General features: G+C 44.3%; 1 protein-coding gene and 1 pseudogene across 4 annotated transcripts in view; both read left to right on the top strand.

Moving 5' to 3' along the window:
* The window catches only part of MCTP1 (multiple C2 and transmembrane domain containing 1), a 1,810,807-nt gene that overhangs the window by 688,814 nt on the left and 1,101,662 nt on the right, over positions 1-20,331 (top strand). For 3 of the 4 annotated variants that reach the window (XM_063964019.1, XM_063964022.1, XM_063964021.1), the window contains exons 4-6: positions 5,068-5,147; positions 13,452-13,563; positions 18,168-18,197. In XM_063964019.1, the coding sequence (XP_063820089.1) occupies positions 5,068-5,147; positions 13,452-13,563; positions 18,168-18,197 (222 nt within the window). The remainder of the gene's footprint in view (positions 1-5,067; positions 5,148-13,451; positions 13,564-18,167; positions 18,198-20,331) is intronic. The other variant, XM_063964020.1, reaches the window with a different exon arrangement.
* Positions 9,675-9,793, top strand: LOC134949852 (5S ribosomal RNA; annotated as a pseudogene).

Genomic DNA, 20,331 nt, shown 5'->3' with positions numbered 1-20,331 from the left:
GTGTCTAAGTCCATTCTAATAGTTGACCAAGAATATGTAGATGCTAGACATCCCCATCTGGCATGGGCCCTACCACTGAGTCACCGGGTGGGCCCTTCATGCCCCAGTCTGACACTGAATGGTAGTATGAACCAGATATTAGGTCTCAGTTCAGATTCTAGAGCATTGGCCCTCCAGCTGTTGTTGAACTACATATTCCAGCATGCCTTGCTACAGTGTTGCTATTTGGCCATGCTAAAACTGTTGCAGGGCATGCTGGGATGTGTAGTTCAACAACAGCTGGAGGGCCAAAGGTTCCCCATTCCTGTTCTAGAGTGAAAGCTGCATAGTTCTGGCTTGACTAGTAAAAGGATTTAATACGCATACGGCGGCAATAGGCTTTTCCCCACCAAAACTATAAATTTGCAATCCAAGCTGATGCCATGTTTGCTCCTGTCTCTTGAGTAGTGCACATCATACAATGCATGTTTTCTGACGTAAGCAGTCTGTTGATTATTAAAATGTGATAAAAGCTGGGTAGCATGCATTCTCAGAGGTGTTACTTGATGTGCAGAAGACCGCGTAGCCATTTTCACTTTGAAAAAGAAATCCATCATAGGGCTGATGGTCTTTGTTTCTCATTATATACTTTTATTCTGACCCATTTAGAACCTCATCTTAAGGCGTTTTTGCCCAGCGTGTATGCACAGCGATCATCGCTGGGCTGAAAAGCGCTCAGTGCATACACACACTGAGCGCTTTTCCCCCCTGCCCAGCGATGTCAGCGGGGGTGAGCAGCTTTCCATAGCAGCTCGCTATGGAAAGCCGCTCACCCCGCCGTTCATCTACTGGTAATACCAGTTGATGACTGGCAACCGTCGGCGATGAAGCGGGAGCGCGCATCAGCGCTCACCGCTCGTCACTTGTCCATACACTCTGGGCGGCTTTGAGCTGTAAGCAGCTCAACACACCAAAAGTGACCTGCTTTCAGCTCAAAATCGCCCAGAGTGTATGGGCCTTTAGGCTAGGAAGCACATTTCTGCGACACACATGAATAGTGATACATTCTTACGTTAAAGCACTGCCCATCACTGGAGTAATGTCACCATCTAGTGGCAATATTGTATAATACGATTAGTACACGTGGCAACAATATAAGCAGAAAATACAGTTATAACAATATTTTAGTGTGGTATGAATAATATATTGAAAATATATACCTGACATCCATAGTATTATGATAAATGTGATTTTTTTTTTTGCAACAAAACATGAATACCATGTACACTACCGGAAAAATCCTAAATAAAGATTGTGTGCCAGAATCTTGTTCTCTGATTTGCAGAAAAATATTATATATGAATGAAAACTATTTAATGTACATAGAATAATAAAAATATTTAATGTATTTAGGATGATGAAAGGGGAAGTGGAAGTATGACGACATGCCACATTTTTCATCATATATCCTCACATTCCATTATACCAGGCATTCCCAACCATAGTCCTCAAGTCACACTAACAGTGCATGTTTTAGTGATATCCAGGCTTCAGCACAGGTGACATAATTAGTAGCTCAGTTATTTTGATTTAACCATCTGTGCTGCAGCTTGGATATCACTAAAACCTGCACTGTTGGTGTGCCTTGAGGACCGTGGTTGGAAATGCCGCATTATACAGTACTGTGTATCCCTTACAGCCTCATATTGCATGTCCCAGTGATGGCACATATGCTCATAGCCTATTATGCCAGCAATGCCAGCACAACCATAGCCAAGGAACTCACACCCAATCTTTAGGATCAGCTGCATCTGCCATTCTCCAAAACCAGGCACTATGCTAAACATCTGATAGCACCATGGGGCAGATGTTTTGCGCCCTAACTCACTGATATTCATATCAGGTTTGTGCAAGGGGTCCTTACAGTATGTCGGAGAATGCCTGTTCTCGCGCCTAAACACCCTGTTTAAGGTGCAAGAACGGGCATTCTTCCGACAAAGCAGAGTGCTGAATTGAATAGCGCCGGGACCCCCTTCACAGCGCTATTCAATTTGCCTTCAATTGAATTACCCGCAATATTCTTGTTATCACTTGTTATGAATGATTAATGGTGCTCCAGACAATCAGCTGTGGGAATCTAGTTTCAGGGAGATTTTGGTAGGTAGTCGTGGCGCACCATTGAGGGGGCATGTCATGCTCTGCCCAAAGGTAGTGTCTAGCTCTACTTATGGGTGTTTCTTGCAGTGTCATTTCCCCCTGAGCCTCCACTTTCCATGTCTCTGCTTCTCCCCATAGCAGTGTCATTAGCTCCCTGAGTGCCCACTTTCCATGGCTGCCTTCCTCCCCCCATGGCATTTCCCCCTCCCCCCTAGTGTAAGTTCAGACGAGGAGTCCAGAGCTCCACCCCTTCCCCTTCCTGCTCATATTCAACCAACACCAAAGTCCCAGCAGCCATCACACACACACACACACACACACACACACACACACACACACACACACACACACTCACTACCAACATGCCTGGTTTCACATCCAACACTCCAGCAGCACCCAGGACCCGGATTAAGCCTTAGGGGTGCCCGGGGCACTTAAGACATGGGGGCACCGGTGGAAGGTGGGGTATGTATATTAGATTGTGCATACAGTACCTCCCAACATGTCCCATTTCAGGAGGGACAAAATGCTCTCTACCTGGACTTCCCTTTTAATATACTGTATGATTGATGTCACCTATGTTGAACTATTTAATTGATAAGAAAGGTATATCAACACAGGTGTTTGCAATAATAAATTAAGAAGGAAGTCCAGGTAGAAAGCATTTTGTCCCTCCTGGAATGGGTCATTGCGGGAGGTATAGATTGTGTATATTAAATTTAAACCAATGGTGTATATTAGTTTTAAAGTAATAGTTTAATAATGCCTGGGTACTGTTTATACAGTAGCTCCACCTAGTTCTTGTAGTGGAACAAAGGCAACTTAAACAATCTTAAAATACACATGGAAAAATAATATAATTTATCTTGTCACATGCAGCAACCTCTGTACTACTTACACACTGGGACAGAACTCAGGAGGACTCTCTGTGTGTGTCTCTATTTCTAGACCCAAATGGTTTAGTTGCAGAAAAGTTTACACAAGACTCAGACAGCCAGGTAGGGAGGAGGAGAGGCCAGGATCCCTGTGTCACTTACAGCTCTCTCCACCCTCCTATCTCTCCTCTAGTCAGAAAGCTCTGTCGGTAGCTCATGAAACATTATATTCCTCTGTCTCTGCCTGCACTGCATACTGTCCTGCTTGCATTCTGGCTCTCACATTAAAAGGGAAAGCTAGTGATATCATTGTGCTTTGGCCGGGGGGCCCCCAACAAAGGGGGGCCCGGGGTACAGTATGCCCTGCATCCCCCCCTTAATCTGGCTATGGCAGCACCCAAACAAACAGCGGAATACCACAGGGGTCCGTACTCGGGCCATTACTGTTCAACATATTTATCAATGACCTAGAAATAGGCCTGGAAAGCACAGTGTCAATCTTTGCAGATGATACTAAACTGTGTAGGGTAATTAATTCAGAAATAGATGTGGAGTCTCTGCAGAATGACTTATCTAAACTTGAAATCTGGGCGTCTAAATGGAGAATGAGGTTCAATATAGAAAAATGCAAGGTTATGCATTTCGGGACTAAAAACAAAACTTCCATCCTATATATTAAACAGGGAAAGTCTAGGGGTAACAGTGTTGGAAAAATATTTGGGGGTACTCATTGATAATAGGCTTAATAACCGTATACAATGTCAAAGCGCAGTAAAGAAGACAAGTAAGGTGTTAGCGTGCATAAAACGGGGAATTGAGACAAGGGACGAGGATGTAATTCTGCCGCTGTACAAATCATTGGTACTTCCGCACCTGGAATATTGTGTTCAGTTTTGGGCACCACTGTATAAAAAAGCTATCGGTGAACTTGAAAGGCGAGCTACTAAATTGATTAAAGGGCTTGAGGAACTGGATTACGAGACAAAGCTTACTACTAGGTTGAATATGTATACACTGGAAAAGAGGCGTCTAAGAGGAGATATTATTAATATCTTCAAATATGTAAAGGGGCACTACAAAGAGTTATCAGAGGAATTATTTATTAAAAGAACACTGTTTAGGACACGCGGGCACTCGCTGAGGCTGGAGGAGAGAAAATTCCGCACGCAATGGAGGAAAGGGTTCTTCACCGTTAGGGCAATAAGGATTTGGAATTCCTTGCCAGGGAAGGTGGTAATGGTGGACTCTGTAAATGCATTTAAAAAAGGATTGGATGAATTTCTGATTGAAAAGGATATGCAAGGTTATAACATTTAAAATAATAATATAAAATATAACACCCTCTTCCTGTCAGTCTCCTTGCGATCGGCTGTGCGAATGCAATCTTCGCTAGATCCAGTGCAAAGCAGCGATGCTCTTTGTGCCCGACGCAGGTGCGCATTGTGACGCATACGCAGTTTTGCCGTTTTTTCACCTGATCACTGTGCTGCGAAAATCGGCAGCGAGCGATCAACTTGGAATGACCCCCCAGGCCCAGTATGTGTGCAGAGCTTAGAGTTTAGCCCCCCTTATATTACTTAAAAGGCATGTGTACCCATCAGTGTATTTTGTTTACTTTCATAATAAAATTGGTGAATGCTCCTATAGGGTAAACCAGTGGTTCTCAAACTCGGTCCTCAGGACCCCACACAGTGCATGTTTTGCAGGTAACCCAGCAGGTGCACAGGTGTATTCATTATTCACTGACACATTTTAAAAGGTCCACAGGTGGAGCAAATTATTTCACTTGTGATTCTGTGAGGAGACCTGCAAAACATGCACTGTGTGGGGTCCTGAGGACCGAGTTTGAGAACCTGTGGGGTAAACAGTCAGATATTTACACTGGACCAAGTAAGCTACAAGCCAGCATAGCATTTTGCATTGCTTTCAGTAACAAATCAAGTCTGACTACAAGTACCATATGAACAGAATAATATGGTGAATGAATGACTCATCATCCTTGCGTCATATTTACAGACAGTAATTTAATGGATTTTGTGATTTGTTTGAATTTCAGGTGTTCGACTATGACTTTGGGCTTCAAGATGACTTTATTGGGTCAGCATTCCTTGATCTTACAACACTAGTGCTGCAAAGGTATAAGAACTATTTATTTTCATGTAATAATCCCTTTCATTTTTCTCAGGTTATGTGGGTTGGAGAGGGGGCAGGTGTTGTTGAGGGGGCATATATCTCAACAACGGGAGGCACTTGATATACCTACTGACGGGATCCCGGCGCTCAGCATACCGGCGCCGGGATCCCGACCGCCCAGATACCGACAACTATTCTCCCTTTTGGGGTGTCCACGACACCCCTGGAGGGAGAAGAAGTAGTAACGCACTCCCGTGCCTGCAGTGTGGCGAGTGCAGTGAGCCCGCAAGGAGCTCTTTTGCGCTCGCCCCACTGCCGGCATTCCAGCAGTCGGGATCCCGGCGCCGGGATCCCAACAGCCGGCCAATCGTAGTACATCCCTTAACAATACAGTGTAAGTCAGTGACGCTGGGTACGATTAGATCCATGTCCCCAGTTGTAATCAAAGGTCCTTGTTTAGATGGCTTTGTGCTACCGGTGCACTGTGGGCTTAATTCAGACCTGGTCGCACGCAGACTATTTTTTGCACTGCTGCGACCAAGTAATCGTTGCCATCAGGGGAGGGGATAAACGCTGTGCAGGGGTGCGATCGGCTGTGCAGAGAGCTGCACAAACAAAAGTATGTGCAGTTTCTGCACAGCCCATGACTTACTTAGCCGCTACGATGATCCGGGATGTTGCTGACATCAGGAACCCTCCCTAAAAACGGCCAGGCATGCCTGCGTTTTTCCGGACACTCCCAGAAAATGGTGAGTTGCCGCCCACGAACGCCTTCTGCCTGTCACTCTTCTTGCGAACTCTTTCTTTGTTCGATTCGTCGCTGCCCGACTACGGCCAACGAGCCTGCGCATTGCGGGTCACACGCATGCGCAGTACCGACCTAATCACATGGCTGCAAAAAAATGCAGCGTGCGATCGGGTCTGAATCACCCCCCCTGTGTGTGCTGTGCTTTTCTTCTATGTACGGTGCAAATGTCAGCTCAAATAGCAAGATGGTAAATGGCTATGTACTGTAGAACTCTATAACGAATTATAATAATTTATCCGTTGCTGTCAGATTGATAAATGAATGTACATGAAAGCACTGCACTTGCTTTGCCCACTCATATACTAATGCATTCTTGTGGCAAGTATTTACTATTTAGTCCTGGCTGATTACAATTAGCGATCATTTTCCTGATTCATCACAGCAGGCTAAGCAACCCTGCAGAAGTGTGAGAAGGGAGAATGTAGGACGATGTCGCTGGGATTATGAGATCCATTAGGACTGATTTTAGTTTTTGTACGTACCCTGAGAGAACTAAATAGCGCACCTCTCAAACACAAAGGCTTATTGCCCATAACGTTGAAGTTACTACTTGTTGCTATGCAACCATAGAAAGAGTGACTAATTTAAAAGGTGCATAAGGACAGCTGTAGTACGTAATAAATTATTTTGTATATATTATGGTTGACGAGTAAACAAAGTAGAACCAGCACAAACAAGAGAAACTGCACTAATTAATACAAAATACCCATATTAAAAAATATTAAATACTGGTTTGGCAGAATAAGTGATGGTCAAGGCACTTCAATAAAAAGTAAAATACAGATTTAGTAACAGATACAAATATACAATATTTCATAGAGTTGAATATATAAAATCATTATATTGCACTTGATGGTAAATAATCCGGGTCACATATGTGCCCTAGAAATGATAGTTCATGCTGGTAGACAATAATATAATATGGGACATTTGTATAATTAGTCCTAATGATTTCAATGCATATATAGAAAATAAAAGGAACTTGTTATGGCTAGAAGTATGTTTGTTGAACCAGAAGTCCCAAATGTATGTGAACAGTCACAGACCCAATGAATATGATGATATTACCAGATGTCCCAGATAGAGTAGTGTGCTTGAAGGTCCAACATGCAGTGAGGTTAGACACCTGGGGGGTCATTCCGAGTTGATCGCACGTAGCAACTTTTTGCTGCTCGTGCGATCAACTAGACGCCGCCTATGGGGGAGTGTATTTTAGCATAGCAGGGCTGCGACCGCTTTTGCAGCCCTGCTATGCTAAAAAAGTTTCAAGCAAAACAAGAATAGCCCTATACCTACTTACCCTTTGCGACGGATCCAGCGATGCAGGTCCCGGATTTGACGTCAGACATCCGCCCTCAAAACGCCTGGATACGCCTGCGTTCGCTGGACCACTTCCGGAAAATGGGCAGTTGACGCCCCGACACGCCTTCCTCCTGTCGCTGCGACTGCTTTCCTCGTTCCCGGCGTTGCTGCCTGGGACGGCCGTTGCTGGGCAATGACGCGCATGCGCAATTCGCACGCTGCGCATGCGCAGTCCCGACCCGTTCGCACCACAGCGAAGAACTGCTGCGTGCGAACGGGTCGGAATGACCCCCTGGGGAGTTGATATTTAGGTTTGTGCTCACCGCCACGGCACTTCCAGATAGACCAGTGGTGCAGTCAGTGCTTCTGTACAATGTGCTCCAGAAGCATACTGGGGAAAGTCTTTCAGAATGAAACAAGTGGCTCAGGTATCCAATAATAGCATGATACAGATCCTCTGACTGTTATCGCCCCAAGTAGAGGCTTTTTCAAAGATATCCCCTCTCAGCATGCCACGCCCCGTGAGACTCTGCCAGCATCGGGTGACTTTACTGTGCCTTTTTTCCTAAAAATGAATCTAAGTTACATGCAATGAAATTAGGACGCACCAGGAGACTGTGTTGAATTTGATATGCGACACTTGTGTGTCTGAGTGTAGATAAAGCACAATGGAATTTGGTATGGACAAAGAAGCCGCTGCATTGTAGCATTCGTATACAGATTCAGAGACCCGGTCGCACACAGATATACCAGAATCAAATGAATCAGCACTTTCTTGGTGCGTTCTTGTTGCATTGCGTTGTGATTTAGGCGCATTTTCAGTGGAAAGGGCACAAACAAGACGCCCGATGATAGCAGTGTCTCACTGGACCTGGCGAGCTGAGAGGAGCTGTTTGGCACGCCTGCAGCAATAATGTATGTGAACACATCTGTACAGTATGTGCATTCTTATGACTCATGTAATAAATAGTTAAAATGTAATAATATTTTTCCATGGACACTTTCCTGGGGGAAGCAGTTTGTTTCCTGTCTGTTGGGATCCCAGCGGTCAGAATACCAACGCAAGAATCCCGACAGCCAAGTGAAGCCCGGTGGTCAAAATCCCAACCTGGGTCCGGAAGCCCGATGGGGAATAAATTAGTGTTGCGAGCAAAGCTCAACACCGGGCCCGAAGCGTGGCGAGTGCAGCGAGACCTGCAATGGGACACACTGCGCTCACTGTTGGGATCCCGCCTGTTGGGATTACGGCATCGGTTTTATGACTGTCAGGATCCCGACTGTTGGGATTCCATACTGAATCCTTTGCTGGAGAACTCTGCAGGCTTACGGGATACCTTCTCAATAGACGGGTGATCCATAGTCATAAACTATGACTTTTCATTCCAACCACAGATTATCTGCCAGATAATTGTATAGTGTATGCCCATCTGTGGCAAATGGGACATTCACTTGCATCCAGCGATATAAGACTTTTATGTAATGTCTACGTGTATATTGTAATGGAGTCTGTGACACAACATGGCTGCCAGCCTGTCCTCTAAGTGAACTCATAGCTACACAGATATGGGAGTAGAGGACCAGTGAACAAGCCTGTGAATAGGTGAAATGGTCCATCTGGTGGTGAGATAGGGCGGCGCGCAGCCCATATCTCTTGGTGATATCCCGGTTATGTAAACGCCCACTTGGGCAGAATTATTACAAACAGCAGCTTACTATAATTTTCTATGCACCATTTATCTGTATATTTATATCTTTTTAGGACAGGAATGATTTTCTTTCATGATTTTTTCATTTCTTATCTGTGTCAGATAGTGATGTGTATATATGTCTTTTTTCTAACATCATGCATTGCTAATATTATTGAATGTTTGGCTCTAATGATGCTATAATTTTTCTGACATCTATGAAATACTTGGGCTACTTTCTGTCATGCATTTTTTAGACATATATCCTGCATACTCTGTATGAACAAATTAGTATTTTCTTGCTTTGGTGACAATTTGCGTTACATACCAAAAAGACTATACAATTTTTATGTATAACTATGAAACTTCACCATACTCGGATCCTCTGAGAGATGCTTTTCTTGCACATAATGCATTTTTGCAAAGCAAATATTTATTTGTTACCAAAATTCTTTTCTTACTGTCTTCTGAGAGATACTTTTTTGTATACATGCACTTTTGCACAACAAATATTTATTTGTAACTAATCTTTTTCTTATATACCCAATTGATGCCAGATTGGCAGAAATTGCTATTGCTTTCTCTATCTATACTCCTGCACATCTGTGCTAGTGTGCCCTCTCATCCAGCCTTTGTCCCTATATAATAAGAGACCAATCTGTGCGGTATTAACGTTGTCTGGACAGCAGAAGCACACTTTCTACTTACCAGGAATGAGTACTCTCTCATCCAGCCGTTTACTGCCACACTCCACAGGAGACGCCTAATCTCGCATGATCTTGGAAGCTAAACTCTGGTAGGCCTGGTTAGTACTTGTTTGGGAGACTGCCAAGGAATACCAGGTGCAGTAAACACTCCTGCTGGAAAGCAGAAGGAATAATTCCCTATCTCTCTACATTTTTTCTATAAACTCACTCACACTCACCAGATCCGAGAGCTGTTTATACAAGTATTTGGGGAACACAAAATTTCCCCTTTCTTTGAATTTATTTTTTCTACCATAATTTCCTAGCAGATTATAAATTCCTGAATAATTTGCTGAATCAAAATGCCTATTGTGACCAAAATACCACTGTTAGACATCAAAATACCACTGTTAGACATCTAAACAGAAGGTGGATTAACATCAAATTAGGCAACAAACCCTTTCTATTCTCCATTATATTAGTAATTACTCTATTCTCCATTATATTAGTAATTACTTAGGTGCTATAATTATTTTACGGGATACCACTTTGTAGGAGGGAAAAGCCATCTACTTTTTGTTTGTAGATATATGTTAGGCTACCCCCGCTAATATACTGAGAAACTTTTCACCTGGGCAGTATTTACTGTTTCTTATATATATATTTATATAAATATTTTATGCAATTTTTTGTTTGTCACAATATATTTTAGAAGAATCTTAATAAAAGTTAAATTTGAATGACTACTAATTTTCAATAAGAGTGCCCCAGCACAGTCTTTCTTTTTTCTTTTGTTTTTTCATGAACTCATAGATACACAGATATAGGAGTAAAGGACACTTATGTATTGTGGGGAGTCAGAGGATAGTTTATGGCCCTTACCTTATCTAAGAAGCTAGGGAGGGGCCTTAGACTGCACACCTATAGCTGCCAGTAATGTGAGGTGCTACCTACTGAGACTTGTAGTTCTACAGAAGAAAAGGGGGGTGTTGTAGGTGCACTGTCTCTAGCATTACTGATATCATACAGCTTAGCATATAATAAATAGTGGAGTTTAGTTATGTATTGATCAATGCATGAAGCTGCAGCCCCTCGGCAAGGGACTCCACTCTGCTGCAGTACCTAACACTATAGGGGTTCAAACCTAGGGCACGGGACCCCCAAAAAAACCACAGCCAAGCAACCCCAGGGCATCGCAGGGAATAATTATGTGTAGTGAGAAGGATTAAGGGATAGGTGAGAAAAAAAGGGGTGTTATGGGGTGAATTAATATAAGTGAAAAAATGTGTAACATGTATAATAAACAAACGCTGAAAGTGCCAAATTAAATGTAATGCTGCGATGCCCTGTTGTCGCCCAGCCACGGCAGTCCAGGAGGCCCTGTACCCCAGGAGCCACCCCATTTCTGACCTATTGTTCTATCTAAGAAGCTATAAACTATAGTTAGGATAAACTTTACAGGAAAGCCAGGCCAGGTCAAAATACCTGACCTTTTAGAAACTTAAATGAAAGACAGCTGTTGAAAGTGAAACCAAAATAAATCTGGTTTCTCACTGCCCAGGTACACAGCATTGAGAGAGTTAAGGAAACGGTGGGATCCAGCTGTGAGGAGGCTATATCTGCCCCTCTCACACATACTGTGCTGTTCATTTCTGAGGGAACACCCAAGAGCTGGGAATACATCTTATCTCTTACAGGGCGGGATGTACTAAAGTAAAAATGCGGTAAAAGCCCAATTTTCCAGGGTTTTACCGCATTTTCAAATGTACTAAGACCCCACCGCTGGTTTTTTGCCGTTCAGGGTATCGCCATCTCTGGATGGCGATACCCTATAGAAGCCTATGGGCTTCTTATCGCCGACCACCGCAACCCGCCGCCACAGACTCCTTACCCCCTGCATACCTTCCTCCAGGCTGCCCTGGTCCCGGAAGGTAGTCTCCTCCTCCCCCTAGCAACGCAGCCGGAGGTCCTCCCAGCTGCAGGGGGGAGGAGGAGGCGCCGGGGGCAGCCCGCTGCTGCTTCCCAGCGTGGGAGAAGTGTGGAGACCCCTGGGAGGTGACGGAGACCCCCGCAGACCACCTCACAGGTATCGCGGGGGGCCTCCGTCACTGCATTGCTATATTGATCGCATATGTTAGTACATATGCGATCAACATTGCTGCGATGTGCGGCGAAGGGCGGCTATGTATCTTAATACATCCCGCCCACATTGTGAAATCCCTGCACACAGAAGGCTTACCTACTGTTGAGTAAGTTTCTGAAAGTATCTTTTATTCTATTTGAAATTGTATCCTAATCTGTGTGTACATTTAAATATTTCTCATAATCTGTAACTCCATTTTTTGTAACCAAAGCTCTGAAGATATTCTTGAAATGAAACATCTAATTTCTAGTTTTGGTTCTGTGATTCTTATGCCGAAGGCCTTATGGTCCATGCTATCATTTTGTGACGTAGTAATAATTGTGTGTGTAGGCCGAAGTGAAGACGGCGTTACGTTTAGTCGCTAAACCTTCTTGCTGGTGGCAGTTTCGGGTTTAAAGTAATCCAGTAGTCACGGACTGCGATTCTCGGATTGGCATATCTGGAGAATCGGCCGGTGGTCGTGACACCAGCTATACACATTTTCATCATATCTGCATTTTTTTCAGCCAAAGAGGTGTAACTAAACTGTGGTGAGGAGATCTCAGATCATTTTCTTTGCGTACATAAATTAGCAGTTGCGATCTTGCTTGCTACTGGAGAGCCTTCTGCGTCTTGGGGGAGCAGCTCAGCCTACGCAACTACAGAGAGACTCAGACTCTGTGACTTGACCCAATTTGCGATGATGGTACCGATGTATCAGCAATTATACACCATCAGACAGAAATGGTGCGATAGCAGTGGGCGTACCTATGTTCAGGTTAGCTTCCAGATTAGCAGATAATCATAATTGCATACAGCAAAATATAGCAACGGCAGCAGCTAGACCATATCTGAATAGGCCCTATATGTTTACATAATATGAAAAGAATTAACTCTTCTACAGTAACATCCTTTTCATTAAATGTTACTTTTTAAAACCTATAGAATTGTAATGGATTGTAATAACTATCTAAGATGCATAAAATAGCTATATTTTTGTGTAGTCAGTCAATGCAGAAAAATGCTGGAAATATGGGAAAATTATATATAAATATATTATAAATAAAGAAATATAAAACTGCTAAATTAGAAACAACTTCTTTCCTGAGAACATAAGCATAAGTGTCAGCCGAACATTGCTGATGCAGTTACTGACAAAACTCAGGCTAAATATACACTTGTATGTACCTGGATGCTGTGCAGTACTGCTATCAATTATAAGATACAGGATGACTTGTGTCAAGGCAAATTGCATTAGTTTATGTTGATGTGCCACAGTATTGACATGCAGTGCAGAAAGTAAGAATAATATGTTATTGTCAGAATAAAATGTTGCTGAATGTGTAACAAGATAGCATGGTGAATTCATTCTAAATATACAGTATACAGTGGGGCAGATGTATTAACCTGGAGAAGGCATAAGGAAGTGATAAACCAGTGATATGTGCAAGGTGATAAAGGCACCAGCCAATCAGCTCCAATATGTAAATTAACAGTTAGGATTTGATTGGCTGGTGTGTTTATCACCTTGCACATATCACTGGTTTATCACTTCCTTATGCCTTCTCCAGGTTAATACATCTGCCCCAGTATTAGATGTAAAAGATAGAGAAAACTATGTTTCACAGTCGTCTATCATCGTGCCACCAGTCTTTATGAGTAATTACTGACAGTTTTATGATTCTGGTCATTCTTTTATTCCAGTTCAAAAGAAGTTGCGTTAAACTTAAAGGATCCACAGCACCCCGAGCATGTTTTGGGAACCATACATTTGTCTGTCATTCTGTCCCAGAAAGACGGTGTCTGCATGGATTTGGTGAGTAACTGAAATAATTCATAGTAATCATAATTTAAACAATTGGTGATAAACATTAGATGGACAATACTGTTGTTTTAGTAGTAATGAGTAAATGTGTACCACCAAACTTCCCCCCTATGTGAAGTGGAACACTAATTGGGGATGTAGTAGTGTCCTGTCTGGGTCATGGTCGCATCATGTCGGAACATGCCACATCGTTGAAGTGCGTTGAGTCAATCAGAAGCGCTAGGCTGTCGTAACACTCCTCTTCCCTGATAATACCGCTGCAGGGGCGTGGACATGCAATTGCGTTATTGCTGCCCTGCCCACCCCTATACAGTGCCCAGATTATCGTCATCGAAAGTGGGGGGTGGGGCTATACTGATGCGATTCAGCGTGAATCACATCATCGCCATCCTGGGCAGCCCACTTTTTTGGATCACTACAGTGGGTGATGGAGGGTGTGGATGGTGGGGGCTAGTTTCGGGAGACTTACCCACTTTTCTGGACAGCCGAGGGTGCAACCTGATTTTCGGGAGCCTCCCGGAAATTACGGTAGGGTAGGCAAGTATCCTATGCATTACCCTGGTCAGCAAACCAGCACTCAGGCACCCTTAACTGTTACAGCCCTGTACTCAGCCTACAGTACATCACACAGCCCTTTCCCTCACCTGTCCTGCCTCTCCAATCACAAGCCGGCACAAATGTCAGCTAAAGTGAATCTGCATACACCGTCTCAGCAGGGCCCCCATTGTGTACACATGATTGTATAAGTCATACATTAGTTGTGTACTCTTCATGAGTTTATTTGTGCAAATGTTCATGTATTGTATAATGGACCTTACACACTCGGCGACCCGCCACCGAGCTGCCCAATGGCCTATACGGCTGCCGGACGACCCGGCTGCGGGGGGAGAGGGTGGAGTGAAGTTTCTTCACTCACCCCTTCACCCGGCTCCATAGCCCTGCAACCTAATTTGGACAAGATTGTCCATATTGGCCTGCAGGTATGAACGAGCCGCACCAACGATGAACAAGTGCGGGGCTGCGCATCGTTTATCATTGGTGCCAACACACTGAATGATATGAACAAGTTCCCCTTCATTAATGACTGAGAACGTTCATATCGTTCAGTAAAATCTTTAAGTGTGTAGGGCCTATAAGTTGTTTATATAACAGCACACAATGCATACCTTCCAATCTTAGCCAATATTCAGCTCCTGATTTTCCCATACCTGCAATATCTTTTATTATTTGTGTATGTAAGAGAAAGTAATGCATACAGCCAGAGCAATTACAGCTGCAAATTATGTGGAATAACAGCAGCTGGACATAGTAATACCCCTTTCACACAGAAACTGACATTACCGGGTGAAGCAGTTCTACCCGGTAATTTCATGAAAAGCACCGCTCCTTTTTCTGTGTGAAAGGGTCAACCCAGGTTGAAATTCCTGGGACTTAGACCGTGGGAATTCTCGACCCGGTAATTTGCTTGTCTGTGTGAAAGGGGGGTCAGACAGGGACCGGCAAAACTACCCGGCATTGAAATGCCGTGTAATTGTCGGGACTTTCAGACTTTTCTGTTTGAAAGTGGTATAACACTGTTAAGTAGTTCAGGCCATTTACAAAGCCACTTAAGGTATAAAAACAAATGATAACTATCAGCAAAGTTACACACAATAGTGATGAGGTTCATGTTGCTACAGTATAAATGAATATTGAGAGACGTACTTACTGTAGACAACAGACGTACTTACTGTAGACAAGATGGTGGAAGGACACTGGATGTTAGTGATGTGTGATGAGAGGGTTTGATGGATGTGAATTTGATAAGTCTTCAATATATGTATAAATATGTAACATAGTAACATAGTTGTTAAGGTTGAAAAAAGACCATTGTCCATCGAGTTCCATAGTGGGGTGGTCTTCAGGTTGCCGACTGTCGGGACAGTATACCAGCGCCGGAATCCCGACAGTCGGCATACTGACAGTTTTTCTCCCTCATGGGCGTCCACGACCCGCCACCATGCCCGCAGTGTGGCGAGCGCAGCGAGCCCTCAAGGGGCTCATTTGCGCTCACCACGCTGTCAGTATGCTGGCAGTCGGGATTCCGGCGCCGGTATGCTGGTCGCCGGGAGCCCGGCCGCAGGCATACCATACCTCACCCCCATAGTGGTATTCCACCAAGTTAACTTTGTTTACAGATGATATTCTTGTATGCCATTTTCGGCTTAAAATGTATCTAAACCTTTTTTGAACATCTCGATAGATTCAGACATTACCACTTTCTCCGGCAGTGTGTTCCATAATCTAACCGCCCGTACAGTAAAGAAACCCTCCCTTCATTTGGTGTTGAACTCCCTCTGCACAACTATAAAGGGTGACCTCATGCTGTGTACAGATCTATTGATAAGTAAATCGCCCGAAAGATCCCTATAAGGTCCCTGCATGTACTTGAAGATATTAATCATATCCCCTCTCAGACGCCTTTTCTCTAGTGTAAACATTCCCAACTTAACTAACCTTTTCCTCATATTCCAAGGACTCTAAATCTTTGATCAATTTATACCCCTTTTCCACTAGCTAAAAAAACACAGGTAAATGCACGGGGGCGCGCATTTACCCGTGTTTTTTGCTAGTGGAAAAGGGTCCCTCTGCAAAAACTCGGATCAAGTGACCCGGGAATCCTACCCAGGTAGCTACCTGGGTAGGACACGGGAATGATCTGGGTAAGGTTGTAGTGTAAACGGAAGCTGACACGGCTCCCGTTTACACTGTATGGAAGGGCGGCACTGGGAGATTATGTGATCTCCCAGCGTCGCCCCTGCCGCGTCGTTAGCAGCGTCACCAACCCGGCAATATGCAGGGTTGGTGAGCGCAGTGGGAAAGGGGGCTGAGCACGGGCTGCAGCCGGGTAGCACACGTGTCAGGCTCCCGGCTGCTACCCGTACTTTAGAGGTGGAAAAGGGGTATTAGTAGCTCTTCTCTGCACCTTTCTAGTTCTACTATGTCTTTTTTATCATGAGGAGCCAGAATTGTACACAGTATTCCAGATAGGGCCGTACCAATGATTTATACAATGACAGGATTACGCTTCCATCTCTAGTCTCTGTTCCCCGTTTTATGCATGCTAATACCCTATTGGCCTTTACTGCAGCATCCCGACATTGGGCACTACTGCTAAGGGGTATATTCAATTGAAGTCGGATCCATTCCGACATTCATTTGTCGAAATGGATCCGACCTTGGCTATCCAATGCTATTTCAATTCGACTTTAAAAAAAGTCGAATCGAGATGCTGGAGATGAGATGGGGGAGAGCCGCGGGCAGACAGGTGAGAGCAGCGCTACAGCAGCGTAGCCACCGCTCACAGCAGCGTCCACCCGGCTCCAGCAAGCGAGACCTTGCTTGCAGGAGCCAGGTGAACGCTGCTGTGAGCGGCAGCTGCGACACATCCTCTGGCTACGTTGCCGCTGCTGTAGCGCTGCTCTCCCCCGTCTGCCCGCGGCTCTCCTCCGTCTCTGTTCCCGCATCACAGCCACCGCTCACGGCAGCGTCCACCTGGCTCCAGCAAGCGAGGTCTTGCTTGCTGGAGCCGGGTGGACGCTGCTGTGAGCAGCAGCTGTGACACATCCTCTGGCGCTGCTCCCCCCGTCTGCCCGCGGCTCTTCCCCATCTCTGCTCCCGCATCTCAAGTTGTCTTTTTTTAAAGTCTAATTGAGATGGTCGAAAAGCACGCGGATCGGCAGCTATTCCGCCGATTCACGTGCTTTTCGACAAGTCGAATTCCTCGACTTATCGAATAATTTGGCGTTAGATTGAACAGGTCGGAACCCCTTCTGACCTAAAAAAGTCGAAAACTGCCGTCTTTTCGACAGACAGCAGCTTTCGGCTTCAATTGAATATACCCCTAAGCCTACTATCTATGATCATCCCCAAATCCTTCTCCATTACTGACTTTCCAATAATTACCCCATTCAATGTATAGGTTGCCTGTTCGTTTCTGATCCCGAAATGCATTACTTTGCATTTCTCTATATTAAACCTCATACTCCACTTGGCTGCCCAAACCCCCAGTTTAGATAAGTCGCTTTGAAGAGAGACAACATCCTGATCTGATCTAATTATCCTACAGAGCTTAAAATCGTCTGCAAAAATTGATACATTACTCTCGATACCATTTACTATGTAATTTATAAATATGTTAAACAGTAAAGGTCCCAGCACAGATCCTTCTGGTACACCACTTAATACCTCAATCCAACCTGAAAATGTTCCATTGACTACCACTCGCTATGTGTATATCTATTTAAATACATTTTGTTACTATTTTTTTTTAAATAAGAATAAAGTAAAAAAAATGGTGTAACACTAGTTTCAAATGAATAATTCTGAGTTTTTCCATTACAGGAAACAGGTTTGGGTAATGAATAAAATGTTTTGGTAATCTGCTTAGGGTGTATTGGATCAGGCACTGACGCCAGAGACTGGTTAGAGTCAGCACTCAGTTTCATATTTTTGGCTAAGCAAATTTGTATCACCTGTGAACACTACTAATGAAATCTCATCTGTGACTCGATTCAGTAAAGTTGACTTCTGTAACACATTAACATTTTTCACAGCCTGTATCTATGCTCAAGTCATCTGAGTCGGTAAGATTCACAGACCACTGTCTTCTTTAAGTGTGAGCTCTAGTAATATTGTGTTTGTTGTCGAGTTACAACCTATTAAAGCATGGGAACGCTCTGTTGATGTCATTGCATGATAGTTTGTAGTACCTGTCATATGTTATTAATGCATGTACACCTCTCTACACCTTCAGCAAGTCACTGTTAACTTCTGCAGCTCATGTGTAAGTTGCCATAGTGCTCCACAGCATGGTGGAGTGGGGAAAGCTCAGTGTACATAGGGGGTCATTCCGAGTTGATCGCTAGCTGCATTTGTTTGCAGCGCAGCGATCAGGCTTAAAAACGGCAGTTCTGCGCATGTGTATGCGGCGCAGTGCGCATGCGCGTCTTACGGGCACAATGAACGATGTAGTTTTGCACAGGGTCTAGCGAAGCATTTCAGTCGCACTGGTGTCCGCAGAGTGATTGACATGAGGTGGGCGTTTCTGGGTGTCAACTGACCGTTTTCAGGGAGTGTTCGAAAAAACGCAGGCGTGCCAGGAAAAACGCAGGCGTGGCTGGGCAAACGCTGGGCGGGTTTGTGACGTCAAAACAGGAACTAAATAGCCTGAAGTGATCGCAAGCGCTGAGTAGGTCTGAAGCTACTCTAAAACTGCACAAAAAAACTTTGTAGCCGCTCTGCGATCCATTCGTTCGCACTTCTGCTAAGCTAAGATACACTCCCAGTGGGTGGAGACATTACGTGTCTACCTTCATAAGGTTGTGAACCATGCTGGCGCCTGTGTGAAGAGAACTCACTCATTTCTGCTACCGAGTGACCCTGCAATTCTTTAGTCCACCTGTATCATATGGCTAAAGTTATTACATATGAGTCTAAAGGTGTGTACACACAGTGAGATTTTTCCTTTAGATTTTGACTATATAGTTAGTGGAAATCGCAAGGTGTTAGGCAGCTTGCGATACTAATTCGAACCAGATGCGCGGTCCCGCGGGGTTGGTATCACAAGCCTAGATAGACTGTGCAGGCAAGTCAATCTTGATTATGGCCCTCATTCCGAGTTGTTCGCTCGCTAGCTGCTTTTAGCAGCATTGCACACGCTAAGCCACCGCCTACTGGGAGTGAATCGTAGCATAGCAGAATTACGAACGAAAGATTTGCAAAATTGCGAATAGAAATTTCTTAGCAGTTTCTGAGTAGCTCGACACTTACTCTGCCACTGCGATCAGTTCAGTCAGTTTCGTTCCTGGTTTGACGTCACAAACACACCCAGCGTTCGCCCAGGCACTCCCCCGTTTCTCCAGCCACTCCCGCGTTTTTCCCAGAAACGGCAGCGTTTTTTCACACACACTCATAAAACGGCCAGTTTCCGCCCAGAAACACCCACTTCCTGTCAATCACACTCCGATCACCAGAACGAAGAAAAATCCTCGTAATGCCGTGAGTAAAATACCTAACTTTTGAGTAAAATAACTAAGCACATGCGCTCTGCGAACATTGCGCATGCGCAGTAAGCGACTAATCGCAATATAGCGAAATTCGGCAACGAGCGAACAACTCAGAATGAGGGCCTATCTACTGAACTATCTAGTACAAAGTATTGTCAAAATTGTACATAGACAAAATCAAAAGTACATAGTAAAAGTATATAGTCAAAATCGGTGCTTCTGGGCTCTGGGGGAGTTCAAGGGAAATCGCATAGTTAAAATCGCGCATAGCAAGGATCTCACCGTGTGTATGCATCTTTAGTAAGACTTGCTTAATACTGTATGTGCACACTTCCATGCAGAGGGACCTCGATTATATCATGTGTTTGTAATATTTTTATAGCGTGACCAGAAAGTCTGCTCATTTCAACTGTCTCAATCACTTATGAGTGCGCACTTATCACAATATCAAGGTCTACTAGGTGCTCCAAGAGCTGAACACATTTATACAGGCCAGCACAGTACTGTAGCTCAATTTTCCAAATGTAATCTAATTTGTTTGAATTGGAGATACATTTTCAAATAACAACTAAGATTTTAAAATGTACACGTCCAATCGGGGCCAGTGTTAGGGTGTTTTTGGTGCTCCCCCTGCAAACGACAAATTTGCACCATCCCTCCTATACTGTACATAATAAAGGGACAGCGTGCACTGAAGGGGTGTGGTCTTACA

The sequence above is a fragment of the Pseudophryne corroboree genome, chromosome 1, assembly GCF_028390025.1.
Source record: "Pseudophryne corroboree isolate aPseCor3 chromosome 1, aPseCor3.hap2, whole genome shotgun sequence".
Lineage (NCBI taxonomy): Eukaryota > Metazoa > Chordata > Amphibia > Anura > Myobatrachidae > Pseudophryne > Pseudophryne corroboree.
The sequence above is the reverse complement of the archived record's forward strand: the minus strand, read 5'-3'. Positions and strand labels throughout refer to the sequence as shown.